The 16,363-nt window shown below is 43.2% G+C and overlaps 1 protein-coding gene across 8 annotated transcripts in view; it reads left to right on the top strand.

Moving 5' to 3' along the window:
* CACNA1E (calcium voltage-gated channel subunit alpha1 E) overlaps positions 1 to 16,363 on the top strand; it is a 493,362-nt gene that overhangs the window by 264,884 nt on the left and 212,115 nt on the right. For all 8 annotated transcript variants that reach the window (XM_072733249.1, XM_072733244.1, XM_072733250.1 and 5 more), the window contains 3 exons: positions 8,747 to 8,850; positions 9,930 to 10,082; positions 10,246 to 10,427. In XM_072733249.1, coding sequence (XP_072589350.1) covers positions 8,747 to 8,850; positions 9,930 to 10,082; positions 10,246 to 10,427 — 439 coding nt within the window. The remainder of the gene's footprint in view (positions 1 to 8,746; positions 8,851 to 9,929; positions 10,083 to 10,245; positions 10,428 to 16,363) is intronic.

Genomic DNA, 16,363 nt, shown 5'->3' with positions numbered 1-16,363 from the left:
CTTGGAAAACACCAAGAAACCACGTGGTGCTATTGAAGCAGCAGTTAGTTCATTTTGGTCTATCTTGTCCTCTTTAGAAAAATCTCCTTAGAATGAATATGTATATTAGCTACTCTCTACATCTGAGTTTTTCAAACTGTAGGTTGACCACATTAGTTATGACATCAACTTAATTGGTTGCAACCGGTGTGAGACAAAGGATAGCAAGGAAGAATGAAAGAGAAAATATATCACACATAGAAGGAGTATTATTTTATGAGGCACTATGCAATTTTACACACACACACACACATACACACATATATTCATCCTGGATTGTGATATAAAATATATTTTGTACTGCAGGCTATGTTCAAAAAAAGTTTGAAAATCATTGCTTTATATATGCTTTTACTTTTGTTCTAAGAAAATGAGTGAACTGGAGCAACACAGCATATTTTCCCTTAAACTCAAAGGCCCGAGTTCCATCACCTGTTTATCCCTAAACCATTCACTGTTCAGGACAATGGGTGATTTGCTGAGGATAATGTAGATTCAGTCTCTCTGGGCTGGAGAGGGACCCAGCCTTCCTAGTTGGCATGATTATAGGATATCTATGTTATCAGGAAGGATTCCTGTAGAGGAGGTAGGCAGTGGCAGCTGTCCCAGGAAGGGCCTGTGGGAACAGAAGTTGGCATTAATTCAGGTAGAGTGATCAAGGTAGATATGCATTGTTAGCGGCTGGGGCTGGGGTTTGGGAAGAAGGTTAGAGACCAGTGTTTAATCAGGGAATTGCTTTGGAGCTTGGAATCAGTGTGGGTATCCAATGTTCCATTACTGGGTGTAAGCCTGGATTTTGAGCACTACCAGGCTTGGTCCTATCTCTAAAATAAGTCTGTGAAGTTTTCTTTATTTGATATTTTCCATGCTCTCCAGCCTCTCTGTTCTCTATTCTTCCCTGGATTTCAATAGGTTCTGGTCACACCAGCCCTTTGTTTGAATTTTTCAAGTATACCAGTCTCCTTTCTACCTCTGTCCCTTCTACGCCTGCCTTCTCCTGCCTCTGGGATGCTCTTCCCACGTGGTTTCCTCTGGCCTACTCATGCTTCACCTTTGAGCTCATGTGCCATTTCCATAGGGGAGGCATCTTTTCCCGACCTTCCACTTACTATAATTATGGTCTGTGTAATGTCTTTTTCATTAAGTGTCATGAGGACAGCCACCATCTCATCCTATTCTCCATTGTCATGCCAGTGTCTACTGCAGAGCATATATTCAGTAATCAGCTCATTGTAGATGGGTTCTGGGTTCTGGGTTCTGGGTTCTTAGATTGAGCTAAGTCTGAATGGGATAGAGGACCCTAGCATAGGGTCTGGGGAGGAGTAGGGAGCAGCTTACAGAGACTGGGCACCGGGTCAGACCTGACACCACTTTTCCCTCTCCCAGCCTCATCCTCATCCTCATCCAAGCTCTCAAATACATTCTCAGATATATTTTGGCAAGTTGAACTTTTTTGGGGGGGGGGCAAGGGAGTTTGTCTCTATAGCACAATTTAATACACAGGGACTTTTTGTTTTGTTTTGTTTTTGATAAAACGAAGCAAAATCTTTAGGAATTGATTCCTAAATCAAATTAGACTTTTAGTAATTTGCTTAAAAGAAATGGAGAGCCAAACATTAGATATAATTTAGTAGACTTTTGATAGATCATCATTATTTTCATATGTGGTTAAATCTCCTTCAGTTTGGTTATCTAATTATATCTAGCCTGTGGGCTCATTCACAGCTCCATGGACAAGTCCATCCAATCTACCTCAGTTGGGGATGTATTAACACCCATTTATCCCCGAGTCAAGGATATTTCTTGGGCAATACTGCTGCATATTGTTAGAGAAGGGACCATAGTAGACGGAAATGTGGCACTTTCTGCCATCAAGGAGCTGGCTTTGAACTGAGTTATGAAGATCCGGCTAATTATCATTAACGATAAGACCTTAGTTCTAAGACATAAGAAGGGTGTGCAATCAGGTGTTAAATGTTGTGCAGCTTTCAAGACATTCAGAGAAAGGGGAGATTGTGTGAGCTGGAGAGGTGTAGCACTGTCTGGACAGGTTTTGGCTCAGTCTTAGAGCCAGGAGGAACTTGAGAAGTTCCTTTATCTGATCCCTTTATTTTAGAGACTAAAACAAAACCCCAGATATGTTCTTTCTCATCTTCCTCCATGACACCTATTTACTAAGTATTTTCTAGGAGTCTAGCTTAGTAGACATTGTTTTTTTAGCTCTTCCATGTCCCAGATTCCCCAATGGTCTCCAATCTCCCTTTTGGGAGACTCCGTTAGTGTGTGTGTTCTCGGTGGGAGTCTTGCCCACTTTGGAAGTGCTGGAGGACTGTCCCAGTGCAGCCAGATGGCATGTAAAGGGACATGTGACTTAAGCTCCAACACATGCTTTTTCCTCCATGACTCTTAAGCTATCAACACTACAATATTAGTAGAGTTGGCAATGATACGTCTCGTGATACCCGCAGTGGCCTAAGAATCAGATTCCTGGAATTGCTGACCTTTGCCAAGCATATTAGTTTCCTATTCCTGTGGCAACAAATTGTGACAAACTTGGTAGCTTTAAAGAAAATTTAGGGCAGCCTGGGCAGTCTGGGTGGCTCAGTGGTTTAGCGCCACCTTCAGCCCAGGGCCTGATCCTGGAGACCCAGGATCGAGTCCCACATCAGGCTCCCTGCATGGAGCCTGCTTCTCCCTCTGCCTGTGTCTCTGCCTCTCTCTCTCTCTCTCTCTCTCTCTCTGTGTGTGTCTCATGAATAAATAAACAAATAAAAAATCCTAAAAAAATAAAGAAAATTTATTCTCTTACAGTTCTAGAGGTCAAAACTCCAAAATTAGACTCCCTGGGCTGCATCAGTTATCAGCAGGGCTGTGCTCTCTCACTTGAGGCTTTAGCATGGGGAAGGCATTTCTTTGCCTTTCCCAGCTTCTAGAGCTGTATTCCTTGCATCCTTCCTCCATCTTCAAAGCCAGCAGCATCGTCCCTTGCTTCAGTCATCACATTGCCTTCTTTCTAGCCAAATCTTCCTGTGCCTCCTTCTTATAAGGCACTTGTGATTGCATTCAGGGCCCACGCAGATAATCCAGAAAAATCTCCCCATTTCAAAATCCTTAATCACATCTGCAAAGTCAGTTTTGCCATATCAGGTAATGTTCACAGGTTCTAAGGATTAGGATCTGGATATCTTTGAATCTGTTATTCAGCCTACCACACCAAGATTTCTACTTCCCTGGTTTTTTCCAGGCTGGTCTTCCAATATCCCTTTAATTCTGTGAGCTCTTGATATCTTTTCAAGTCAGCACTATGTGAAGAACTTTATAAGCATCTTATCTTTTTAAATCCTTACATCAACCCTCTTAGGAGGATATTGTCCCCATTTTACAGATAAGAACACTATAGCTCAGGGAGGCAATTGTTTAAGGCCAGACAGCTAGTGTAAGTGAGGGAACTGGCATTTGAAATCAGCCAGTATGACAGGAGAGTATGTGCTTTACCACTTCCTCATAATCCTAGTTCAAGTCTCTTTTGACTGTAGATCTTTTCCAAGGAGGAGGTAGGATGCCATCTGGCTCTGAAGTCTGGATCATATTATTTAGGCAGAGAAAGAAGGCAAGGGGGTGGGCACTCCAGGCAAGAAGGAGGCTGGAGAATAAGAGGTGAATCCAAGAGATGTGTTAGAGGAAGGATATGTTAGACTTTGGTGCCTCCTTGGAGGTGAAATAGTAGGAGAGAAGAAGGAACCAACCACCTTTAAAACACTTCTAAGTGGACACAGCAACTCATTTTGGTGGATTACCCATGGAAATGATATCCTGGCTCAAATCTGTATAGGGAATCCAACTTGAATTAGATCCCTCCATGTCTCCTCTTGGTCTCCTATAGTACGGGCTGGTAAAGCACCTAACACCCTTTGCTCCTGTTAATCAGCCTTTTTTGCACAGATGCTAATGAATAACTTGCTTTTCGGATGTATACAGGCAGAAGCAAAGAGGAATTTTTGGAGCTCAGAGTAGAACTCCTGGGTCTAAGCGTAGGAGGCCCCCGGTTTGTGTCTCTTCTTCAAAAGAGAACTTACACATTTGTTTAGAGCTAGGGCAACAACTGGGAGGGAAGCTATTTACCTGGTCATCCCTTGAATAGAGTTGCCAGATTTAGCAAATAAAAATAAAGGATGCCCAGTTAAATTTGAATTGCAGATAAGCAACAGATAATTTTTTGGTATAATATTTGTATAATGCTTTAGGGAATTTTTAGCCATAGAAGTGTGAAAAGAGACTGTTAGACTTGGTTTGATGAGGAGGCTATGAATGGACCCCAAGGTCAAAAGGAATTCTTTGGGTGGGAGAATTCTTGGGGTGATTGACTTGGGGAGAGACCATTTGGTTGTGAATGCTCAGAACATGCCTTCCATCTCCTGCCACTGAAGTGATGGTCACTACACCCTCAGGATCATATCAGCCTCTAGGTTCCTCTTACCTGCTCACAGCTAAGAGCAGAAGCATTAGAGGTAGGGCTGAGCTATGACATCCATTAGGAAACAGTTTTTGTACATTTATAGTGCACTGAACCCTGAGTCTGTGCTGGTGGTGGTCACAGGTACCCTCTGCTTTGGGAGTAAGGTAGGAATTAAGCACCCCTCTGTGTACAGAGCTCCCTACCAGGCCCTGTGCTCATGGGGACAAAAGAACTGGAAAAAAGCCCCCGTTTCTGAAGAATATACATGAATGCAGCATGGAATGGGGCAGAGCTTAGCTTTGTATTAACTCAGAGTTGGAGTTGTGCACGGTGGCCACACTCTGATTCCATGGCACGTGTGTGTGTGCGCGCGCGCTTGCGTGTGTATAGCTAGTATTACAGCCATCACCTCAAGTGCAAGGAGCCTCTGGAGAGCCTTAGTGATTTGTGGTTTGGGGAATAGAGCGAACCAAGCTCACTGGCTTGTTGGGAGGCTGAACACTGTGACCTTGGTATTTTTAGCAATACGCTGGACTAAGAACAGTGGAGCTGCACAGTACTGACAAAGACATTGCAGGGCTCAATGGCAGAGTGGGGGAAAGGCTTGACTTCGATACCAGAAGAGGAGAGACTTTAATGCCTGGTCTTGCCATGTATCAGCAGTTTAATTTTTTCTAAGTCCCGATTTCCTCTCCTAGGAGATGGAAACAGTAGTTATATCAGGATGCGCTTGGGGATTTAATGAAATAACTTCTGTGAAAATGCTAGCAGATAGTAAGCCCCGTTCGTGATCCTGCAGTGTTTCCCATTCTCGGAGCACTTTGTAAGCATCTCTGTTATGACATTCTTCATAGTGAATCATAATTATTTCATTTCTTTGTCTGCTGCATCCGTGGGATTGAGGGCCTGGGCCCTTTCCTGCTGTGTACTCGCCTTGAGCTTCCTGCACAGGGCCTGTTACATGGGAGGCCCAGAGTGTTGCTGAGCTATACAGGCTTCAGCACTGAGACTTTGCTAAAGGGCAAGGCTTTGCATTTTGTCTTCCTTTTCCCCTCCCTCTCCCTAACTCTCCTACTGAATACTGGGCAGACCCTGTCCTATGAGATCTGCTTGAGAGCAGAAGCCCTACACTATTTTGGAAGAGCCACCTTAGACTCTAAAATGTCTGAGGGCAGATTCCTAGTACGTTCCTGTGAGCTCAAACAGGCATGTGTTTGAGTAGCATCCTGGCTGTGCCACCTGCCCTTTTCATTGGTAAATTCTAGGGTTCCTGTGATCTTTCTGTCCGTTTGGTTTCTGCTTCAACACATTTACTATGTTCATCAGTGCAATTCGATCCATCAAGCATTCACTGAACACCTTTTACTTGCCAGACCCTGGGCTAGGTGTGGGGGATGTAGAGATGCAGAAGACAGCATCTCCGCTGTGCGTGTTCCGGATCCTGTGGGAAAGACATATGAGAAACCAGAGAAAAACAGAGAATTCTTCTAAGTTGTGGTCAGGGCAGTGATGGCAATGGGCGCAGAGTTTTATGTGCGGTACACAGCAGGGTTCTTTCCCTCAAATATCTCCCCCTCCCCAAGAATTTCATTGCTCTTGCTTCCAGCAAGTGGATGGGGACTCCCTCAAACATGATATGAACGCTAGGGAGCAGCGAGTGGCCAATGTGCATGAGCTAAAGATCCAATTGACACTATTCTGCACGAGATGAAGGAACAGAAAATTCTGGGGATGGGGGAACATGGGGCCCCAAGTGACATGGTTCTGGGTGAAGTATGGGGTGGCTTGGATAACTCAGAGGACAGGTTGGTGAAAAGAGCATGGATATGTCTTGTGGCTCGCTGTGTGAGGCCCCGGCCACAAGTGCTGTATTTTGGCTTCTCTCCTTCAAATTAGCTTCACTTCTGTTCTCTTTCCCACATGAGAATTCTTATTTCTCTCACATTTGCTTCTCTGCCAGCTCTTATTTCTTCTGATTTCTTTCCTGTTTTCATCTCCATGTTTCATTTCACCATTCGCTTCCCTATCCTCTCCTCCTCCTTCCACTCTACCATTTTTCTTTCTCTCTGCACTTGTACCTTCTTGCCTTTTAATTTTGTCCTTTGGTCCTCACATCCATATTCTGAAATATACCTCCTTCCACTCAGGGTTGGGCAGGAAATATTCCTGAAGGAAATAGTTCTTTCTTATGATATGAAAGAGTATCTCAAGTGTACCTGGGTATCCTAGGAAACAGCTCTGGTTTCTGAACAGGGCATATTCTCTCCACCATGTGTGTGTAGCCAGAGGGAGAACCACCTCCCGTGGGCACTGAGCCTCAGAAGATAGTCCAGTGCTTCTTCCTCTGTTAGCAGATTCAGCCAAACAGTGACCCCCATTTTCCTGGAGTTCTGGTTCTCCACCACTGCACTATCCTTGAGCCTTCCCTTTCTCCTCTTGCCTTTGTTTCTATGTTCTTTTATTTTCCAGTCCTATTTTCCATGCTTCTCCCTGCTCTCCTTTCAGGTTCTCCCTGCTTATTAGAAATGACATCACTCTCCTCCCTAATTTCTCTCTTTAGTTTGGGCAGAGTGAGTCAAAAGCAGCATCAGAACACTTGCTCTTCTACATCTCTCTTTCTCAGAGACAATATAGAAAGAGGAGAGGTAGAGGAGATCTTAGAACTTGCCGAGGTCTTGAGACCCTTTATGAGAGTCAAATTTCTTTCTGATTCTTGTTTTGAGGTTGGGTTAACATAGAATTATAGAGTCTTAAAGTTGAGAGAAATCTCTTCTGGTTATTTAGATAACCTTCAACCTTTGTTGGAACACTTTTAACTTCCTAATAGATAGTCCTACAGTCTAGGCCTGAGTATGTTTAATGTTAGGAAGTGTACTGCCACGTGAAGCAGTCCACTTTGTTCTTGGCCAGCACTGCGTATTTCAAAGTTATTGCTCATGATCTAATGTCGTGGATCTGTGTAATTTGTACCTTTTGATTCTATATCTGCTTTCTAGAGATATGCCTAGACCGTCCATTCGATTTCAGGTGTTGAGGGAAATGTTTCATCCAAAATAATTAAATGACAGAAACTATTCCCGCCGCCCTTGGTCTATATGGAAAACTCAGTTTTCTGAGTGACTCATTCGCCAGTGGCTCCAGATAGCTGAAATCGTCATGGAGAGGTTTTGAGGGAGGACAAGTACTATTCCACAGAAAGAAGACTAAAATTAGACAAAATTACAAAACCAGCATTATTAATATTTGTGTTGGACGTAATATCTCATTTGCACGTTATCAATTCTAGAACACTGTTAATATTCAATACTATGTCATTTCATTTTTAGAACGAGGTCATGGTACTTCGCCCATTTTGTAGATGAGGGTAGTAAGGCTGCTAGTGTGTGTAACTTGCCTCAAATCACTCAGTTCTCAAGGGCTTAAGTCAGGACACAACTCTGCTGTGTCTTTCGTTAATACTAAGTGTCATTGACTATCCACAGTACCTGCAGTGTCATGGGATTATATGCAATAAATTGTCTCCTCAAGACAAGGTACTTGGTATACACAATCTAATAGGATTGTTATGGATTCTGTGTGTGTGTGTGTGTGTGTGTGTGTGTGTGTGTGTGTGTGTGTCTGGCTGCGGAAGTGTAAAAATAGAAGCAAAGAAACCAAATCCAAGTTAATACAGTGATTCAGGGCAATTATAAAAGTGCCGTATGAGGACCAGTGAAGCTGTTCCCTAATTATAAGCATGAGGGTGATTGATTTGTTTGGTAAAAACTCTTAAGTGCCAAGGTGGAGAAGAACGAATTACTCCTTTGCTGCAACTGATCCAGAGAAATTCCCTGAAGGAGTAAGAGGACGGGAATCTAAGAAAATTCTGAAATATAAAATCCAGGGGTCTTGGTAGATTAGAAAGTGGGAGAGGAGGTTAGTGAAGGGATAGGGAGGAGGAAGGTAGGGGACAAGGTTTGGAGGCAGGAATGGGACAGATGCTAGGGAGCTTGTCTTTCACTCATGATTTGGAACTGGAATTCTGGTGTGATGATAAGTTTTCCTTCTTTGCAAAGTAAAACCCAGATGTGGCTAAATTTAATTCCAGTCAGAACCACCGATGATTCACCCAAGCTCAGGTGCGCCCACATGCAGCTGGCATCAGCTCTGTGTGCTTTCCAGGCTGAGCCTTCTTCAACCCAGCTTCTCCCATGGAACAGGGGGACAAAGCCAGGTTGTGGTAACCTTGACCTTCTGTGTCTCCATCTGCAGCATCCTGGCCACTGCGGGGACTCACTTCAACACACATGTGGACCTGAGGACCCTCCGGGCTGTGCGTGTCCTGAGACCCCTGAAGCTCGTGTCAGGGATTCCTAGTGAGCACTTGCCTTCCTTCTTTCTCCTCTGCTAAGCTTTACTGATAGGTCCCCACTGGATCTGGGGCTGAAGGAATTTGGGATACACAAGAAACCATGTCTCTAGTGGGAATAAAGAGTGGGGACACGGCAATCTGGCAGAACATTTTGCTTTAAAATTTAGCAACTTTTTTCCCCCAGGTTTTAAAGATAGTGAAAGATCTTTGTAGAATATTTGCAAAGTAAAAAAAAAAATTGTTATAAAATGAAAAGAAAAAAGCATTCATTTTCCTATGTTTTTAATTCACTTTTCCCCTGTGCACTTTAATGTAATTGTGATAACTGTGTACATACTTTGGGAACCTGTCATATAAGCATTTGATGTTCCTGACATTAAAAGTTCTTAAAAAATATGATTTAAAAAGTCTGGTATAATAGCCCATCTTATTCAGGATGACTTATTTAGTTATTTAGTCATTTTTATGTTGTTGGACATTAGATATTTTCATTTTTTTCCAAATAGAAATAGTGCAGCAACATACATCCTTTTACTTAAATCTTATTCAAATCTCTGCTTATTTTCTTAGGCTAGAATCCTAGAAGTACAATTTCTGGGTCAAGGTATATGGTACTTTATGAATAGTGATTGTGCTAATTATGATCCAACAACAGTGGAGGAGAAACCAGTTCTCCGATAGAGTAGTGAGGGAGGTAATTTTGTCCTTGCTCTCATAGGACTTAGAGCCTAGCAAGGCCAGGCTTGATTTCCTTTAGGAAAGAAGTATGTTCTAATAAGTTTATAAGAGATAAGCAGAAGGTGACATGGGGTGAAACAAATAAAGGAGGAGAAATAGGAAAGATAGATGATCAGAGAATGGTGAGAAAGAACATGAGATTGATTCCAGGGGAAGTAGTGATGGCAGTCTTTGGCTTGACGTATTCTGGTTGTCCCTTTGCAAATTGTCTTCATCATTTCGGGACTGGTGTTTCTTGTCCCTCAAAGACTCATCCTTTTCCTCTTAGAAGAAAGTAAAGGAAGTCTGTTGTATCAAATGGTGCTCAGGGAGACTCCATCTGTCATTCTCTTCCTTTCCTTCCAGGCCTGCAGATCGTGTTGAAGTCTATCATGAAGGCCATGGTGCCTCTTCTGCAAATTGGTCTCCTGCTCTTCTTTGCCATCTTGATGTTTGCTATCATTGGCTTAGAGTTCTACAGTGGGAAGTTGCACCGAGCATGTTTCACGAACAATTCAGGTAGGGTCATATTTTTCTTACCTTCTCCTTCTTCCCTTCCTCTCTCCTCTGGTCGTTGGAAACAAAGAAGGACACACCTTTCTTCAGGAAATAGAATTGTTTGTGGCTTCCTGGAACCATTTCCAGCTCACACTAAACACCTACCCTCCAAATGTGTCTGCAGGTATTCTGGAAGGATTTGACCCACCTCACCCATGTGGTGTGCAGGGCTGCCCAGCTGGCTACGAATGCCGGGACTGGATTGGCCCCAATGATGGGATCACTCAGTTTGATAACATCCTTTTTGCTGTGCTGACTGTCTTCCAATGCATCACCATGGAAGGATGGACCACCGTGCTGTACAATGTGAGTAGAGATGGCAGGGGACTGGGGCAAGAGGAGGAATCGTACACTGAGGCTTCTGGCATTGTTTGAGCTGCTTATTCTGGGGCCACGGGGAGGGCTAAGCGAAGGTGTGTGTGTGTGTGTGTGTGTGTGTGTGTGTGTGTGTGTACAGACTCAACTGGGAAAAGTAGTAGCATGTCATATCCTTCTATCTATCGTCTGGCCTCTTGTGGAGTGGAAGTACACAGCTTCTTAGTAGAGTTAGGAAATTACATCCCATTGGATGGGTGAACAAAGCCAATTAAATGAGATCAACTTAGTAGAGATAGAGTATATTTCATGGCAGGCCCAACATGGTGGTGGGGTTCAGTAAGGGGTACTGAGAGGCATAGACTTCTTGGTTGCCAGCTTCAAAGAGCTTACCATTGGGTTGGAAGATACTACAGTAGTTCTCAACCTTGGTGCAGATTAGAATCAGCTAGTAGCTTTAAAAATTTACACCTTCTGGGCTCCACTCCAGACAAATTTAGTAGGAATAGCTAGGGGTAAAGGCCTGCCAGTGATTTTTTTTTTAAAGCTTCCTGGCTGATTCTAATATGCAGCTACTGTCAAGAACCACTGCATTCCATGCATATAAGAAACATGCTTAATTATAGGACTCATGAGGGATGCTTGTTAAAAATTTGGGTTCACAGGCCCTTTCTGGGCAGGTTTTGAATTTGTATAGCTTCAGATAGTTAGCGGGCTATACTTTTTGCAAGTGCCTCTGGTGATCTGTATGATCAGGCATGTTTGGAAGGTTCTGAGTTGGTGCACAAGATAGGGCTGTCTGACTGCCTGTCAGGGGATGTTAAGGGATTGCTGCATGGGGACACAAGTTGGACAGGGTGACCCTGGAAGTATCTTCTGTCTCCCAGAGTCTGATTTTAGCAAGTTATGAAAGGCATGAGTAGAGCCCAAGTTCTAAAATGGCAAGGGCCTGGGAGGTATGTGCTTTGATGCAAAGGGACCCTAAGTGGGCAAAACAGTTTGGGCAAATTACCTTTATATAGGGGCTAAGAATGGTCTGTATTCTCAGATGCATCTAGCCAGCCCACCCTAAAGTAGATACTTTGGAATGATTGTGCCTCTTATCTGTACTCTCACAGGCTGCCTTCACCCTAAAGTGCCCTGTGTTTTCTTTAAACCTGGTTCTATCTGTAGCAAACTTAATGGATGGGGCACAGGGTAGCTTACACAAAGCACTCTTTAGAAGGAACTCTGTATATAAGCTGCACTGGAGAGAAAGAAGGTTGAGGAGAAACTCAACCAGACAGTAATGCCCAAAGAGCCAGGATTTGTATAAGGCCTGCACAAGAACTGTTTAGTAAATGCCCATTACTAACCTGGATCCATTTCCATATGAGTGAGCAAGTCAGCTTTGTGGAAAGAACCACAGGCTATTATGCTGAAGCTCTAAAGGGCAGTGAGGAAGTCCCAAGGACCAACTTGTGCACAGCAAGCCCAAGGCTTACTTGTGACCTGGAAACACCTTGAGGACATTGTGAGATTCTCACCAGTTGGGGGGGGTAGCAGGAGGGAGGGAAGGGAGGCAAGACTGATGAGTGTAGTTGTTCCTTATTTGAGATGTCTTGAAGCCATGTCACTCAGATTAGCCAGGCATCTCTGGAAATTACAGCACTGGCCCCAAAGTGGCTGGTGTCATTCATGGGGCTTTGAGAGTGATGTATTTCAATTAAATGTGTAGACTCACCTAAGTGATGTGATAAACGCATTGGAAAGCCTGAAAGGAGAGGTGTTGCATTTGAACATACAGGCGTGATCTGTTGGTCCTCCTGAGCCAGGGCTCAGATGGTGCTGAGACAAGTAGGAGCACAGCTGAAAAATCACCCAGCATGTGCATTAGTTCCTTTGTTCATTCATTCATTCATTCACTCAACAAATATTAAGTGAGCATCTAGTATATGCCAAGCACTTTGCGAGGAACTAGGGCAATGTGAAGGGGGAAAAAGATGCCATGATCCTTGCTCTCATGGTGCTCCTTTTAAATTCCCATTTCTCTCCAGTTATCTATTTAATGTAGGTATAGAGGTCACACAGACAGTGATCTTGCCCTCTTCTTGCCTCTAGTTTTGCTCCAACGAGGAAGCAGGGAGGATAAGAGGTCAAGCTGCTGATCCTCTGAAACCTTTCATTGCATGGGCTCCCAGGGCCACAGACTCAAACTTCCTCTGGCTTCCAGCCTGATTGCTCTCAAACTTCAGTTAACTTCAGTTTACTGCTATCCTTGTGGCTGAATCCAGGGTTGAGGGAATTAGTGGAGCTGTAGGGCTGGTTTCTAAAACGTAGCTGGCAGCTCATGAATGAACTTACGTCTACTTTGAGATGATGTCACTTACCAAAACGTTGGATCTAGGGGCAGGGAGCCAGGAATCCACAGGTAGAGGTAATAGTTATAGATGGATAATTACACCTTGATTTTGGAGAAGTTGGATGAAAAAGACACTCATTTTTCAGCCAGTGGAACAAGGATAAAGTCTGGCTCCCTAGGAAGAAAGAGCCAGCAAAGGCTAGGCTTCATTTGAGCGGGGAACTGGGGCATGAAGCATGACCCATGTTACAGAAGCTGGTTGCACATCCTGGAGTTAGGGTTGTCTGCTATTGAAAGAGCAGGTTCAGAGTAGCCGATTCCTCATACTGCTGGGGGTAGGGCTTGCAATATATGGTGGAGTTACATCATATATATACACTTTATATATATATACACACTTTACCCAAATCCAACCATAAAACTTGGAAAGGAAGAGAGGATCAGGGAGAAAGGACAATAATTTAAATTGTACAGGCTAATTCATTTATCGTTCCTTTCAATATTCCTTTCAATTAACATTGAAATGAGAGATGCCTAAGAAAGAGGATGGCTGAAAAATGGGATTCTGATAGCCAATTCAACAATTCCTGAGCATTTTTTCTTCCCTTTCTTTTAACTCAAGACTTGATAATGACAAAATTTTACATATGTATTAGAACTGATTGCACATCATGGTATTAACCATGAACAACTAGTAAAACTCAGTATTATCAATACGGATATGCATATATGTATGTTTCTGCATATAGAGAATCTCTCACTTTGCCATTGTCACCACCATCACCAATAAGATGCAAATATAACTGTTGGTTTCTCTTCCTACCACTCATTCAGGGAAGGCTCAATTCACCCAGCTGCTGTATGTCCTCACACAGGCCACCAGGGAAAGGGGAGCTCCCATTTTCCAGGCCAGCACCTCTTCTGTTCAGTGGTGGCAACAAATATATACGATATACTGGTGCAGCTGTGCTCAAACCAGTAGGAGAACCTTCAGGTTTACACAGTACGCAGAAACTCTCTCAAGCATGCAGACTTAGTTTTAACCTTTTCATGTTCAATTTAAACTCTTCCCTCCTGTTTGCATCCCTTTTCTGCTATCCAGACTCTCCATGAATGCCTCCTGGGATTTTGCTCCACTCTGGGTTACTTTTAACTTCATTTGCATGTGGCTTTCCTCATTAGAATACATTCTTGTAAGGGGCAGGGAGGGTTCTCCTGGTGGGGGCAACCAGCAGTCATGCTTATTCCATTTATTCTCTACCCAAATTTCAATTCTGCTTGGTCAAACTCCAACTGTATTCTTGGCTTCCCTCCCTCTTGTGGTAGAAAGAATGCAAAGCAGTCTACAGTTCTGCTGGCTGCTGCTTCCTGTTTTGACTGTCTCTCTGAAGGTCTCCTTAACTTGCAAATCTTCCCCTATTCTTGCTCGTTTAATTCGTGTTATTTCTCCTAACCTGGATAGATGTTCCTTCTTCAGTACAAATACATTTTGCCTGTGATCAGTGTGGTTCACTCTATAAATGTTACTGTGGCTCTCATGTTAACTTCCAGCCTGAGTCACCAGGACTGCATGTGGTTCTGAGAACTGGTTCTGTGCTGCTTTGGGTCTATCTTATTTCCCTGTTGTTATTCTGGTATTGTGTTATCTGCTGTTTATGTTATCAGGATGCACATGCAGATTGCAGATGTGCCCAGTCTCTGTCTGCTGTCACTTAACCTCTGCTCTTAAAGTCCATCATTTTTTCATCAGTATTTCTAAGGCTTGAACCATTTCTCTTCTCACTTGGTATTGATAAACTCATGCAGGTGTGCAAATTTTTCGGAGGTGTGCCTTTTCTCCTGGTATACCAGCTGTGCTGCTGTGGAGGAAGAGATTTTTACAGACTTTACTGGCTTTTTGTATGAGGCAACTTGTAGTCTGGTTGTTTTTTGAGTCTTCCTCACTTTTCAATTCTTTGGTCTGTAACAGTGCCTATGGCTCTGTCTTAAGTTGCCTTCTCTCAGATGCATATAGTCAATATTTGTTAAATAGCTGACAGTTATTCACTTTTTGCTTTAAGATTTTGCTCAAGTGTGTCATGCCCAGTGTTAAAAAAGAAAATTCAGCTGAGTAAATTTGAAGATCAAGTTGGCTTTTTCAATGATTCATGAGTTGGGCAGTATCCCATCTAGCAAATAAAAAGGAGCTCCTAAGAGCTGTATAAAATGGAAGGCTTTTATAGGCAGATAGGAGTGTAAAAGGGAAGTTTCTAATAAAGAGTGGATTGTTGCAGGCAAGGTCACCTTCCTTTTCGTAAGGGCAGAGCTCTTTGAGGCAAATTACCTCACTCTTCTGATCAGATAATTCCAGATGTGCTGGTTAAAGGTCATATTCCTGGGAGAGGCTGAAACTACAATTAGATGTTAAGTCTTGTTTCCTGATGTGGAGCTCAGCACAAGTGACTCTATTTGACACCTGTTGTTTCTTTCTTCTTCTTTATTTTTTAAATATTTTATTTATTTATTCATGAGAGACACAGAGAGAGAGAGGTAGAGGGAGAAGCAGGCTCCTTGCAGGGAACCCAGTGTGGGACTCAGTCCCAGGACCCTGGGATCATGACCTGAGCTGAAGGCAGACACTCAACCACTGAGCCACCCAGGTGTCATCTCCTCCTCCTCCTTGTCCTCCTCCTGTAATCCCCACTTTTGGTTCAGAATCTCAGCTTCACTGAAAGATGTGATCAAAAAAAATTTTCTTTAAGATTTATTTATTTATTTATTCAGACACACACACACACACACACACACACACAGAGGCAGAGGGAGAAGCAGGCTCCCTGCGGGGAGCCTGACCCGGGATTCAATCCTGGGTCTCCAGGATCATGCCCTGGGCTAAAGGCGGCACTAAACTGCTGAGTCACCGGGCTGCCCTGATGTGAGCAAAATTTAAGGCATTAAGTGCCTTTCACAGCTACTGCTCTGAAGTTCTTACAGGTTTTACTGATCCTCTATGCTATGCTTACAGGTTGTGATAAGGTGTTTTTTGTTTGTTTGTTCATTTGTTTCTGAATCTCTGTGGTATTTACAGGTCAAAACTTCAAGCGCACAATTTTTTAGTCATTCATTTTCTTCATTTCTTTTCTGGCACTCCAGTCCTAGAGAGATTATTTGCTTGGTGATTAGTGGCTAGGAACATGCATTTAAAGCTCTTGAGAGAATATAGTGTGCCAGGGAGACTACTAAGATCATTATTATAAGTAGGATAATTCCCAATGTCTAGAATATACTTCAGAGCCATTGTCCCCAAGACCCAAACCAATCAATATCCAATACAATCAAAGACCCTGTTGAAGAAGTTATTTTCTTAAGCCAATGCAGTGACATTATGTAGCTTAATTTCAACTTTCCTAGAAGTGTTAATTCAGGTATAGTTGGTATAACAAGCAACAGCACAGACACCTTCTTGTTCAGCTAAGATAATAGAGGGGTGTCCTATTATTGAGAAGAGCTTTGGCCAGAGAGTCTAAGGACCTTTGTTGGGCAGCTGTTGCTTTACCAGCAGATTCTGCAATACTCTCAAGAGTTAAGGAGAGTTTCTTGATCAGAG

The sequence above is a fragment of the Vulpes vulpes genome, chromosome 13, assembly GCF_048418805.1.
Source record: "Vulpes vulpes isolate BD-2025 chromosome 13, VulVul3, whole genome shotgun sequence".
NCBI lineage: Eukaryota > Metazoa > Chordata > Mammalia > Carnivora > Canidae > Vulpes > Vulpes vulpes.
Note: the sequence above shows the minus strand (reverse complement) of the source record. Positions and strands in the feature narration are given on the sequence as shown.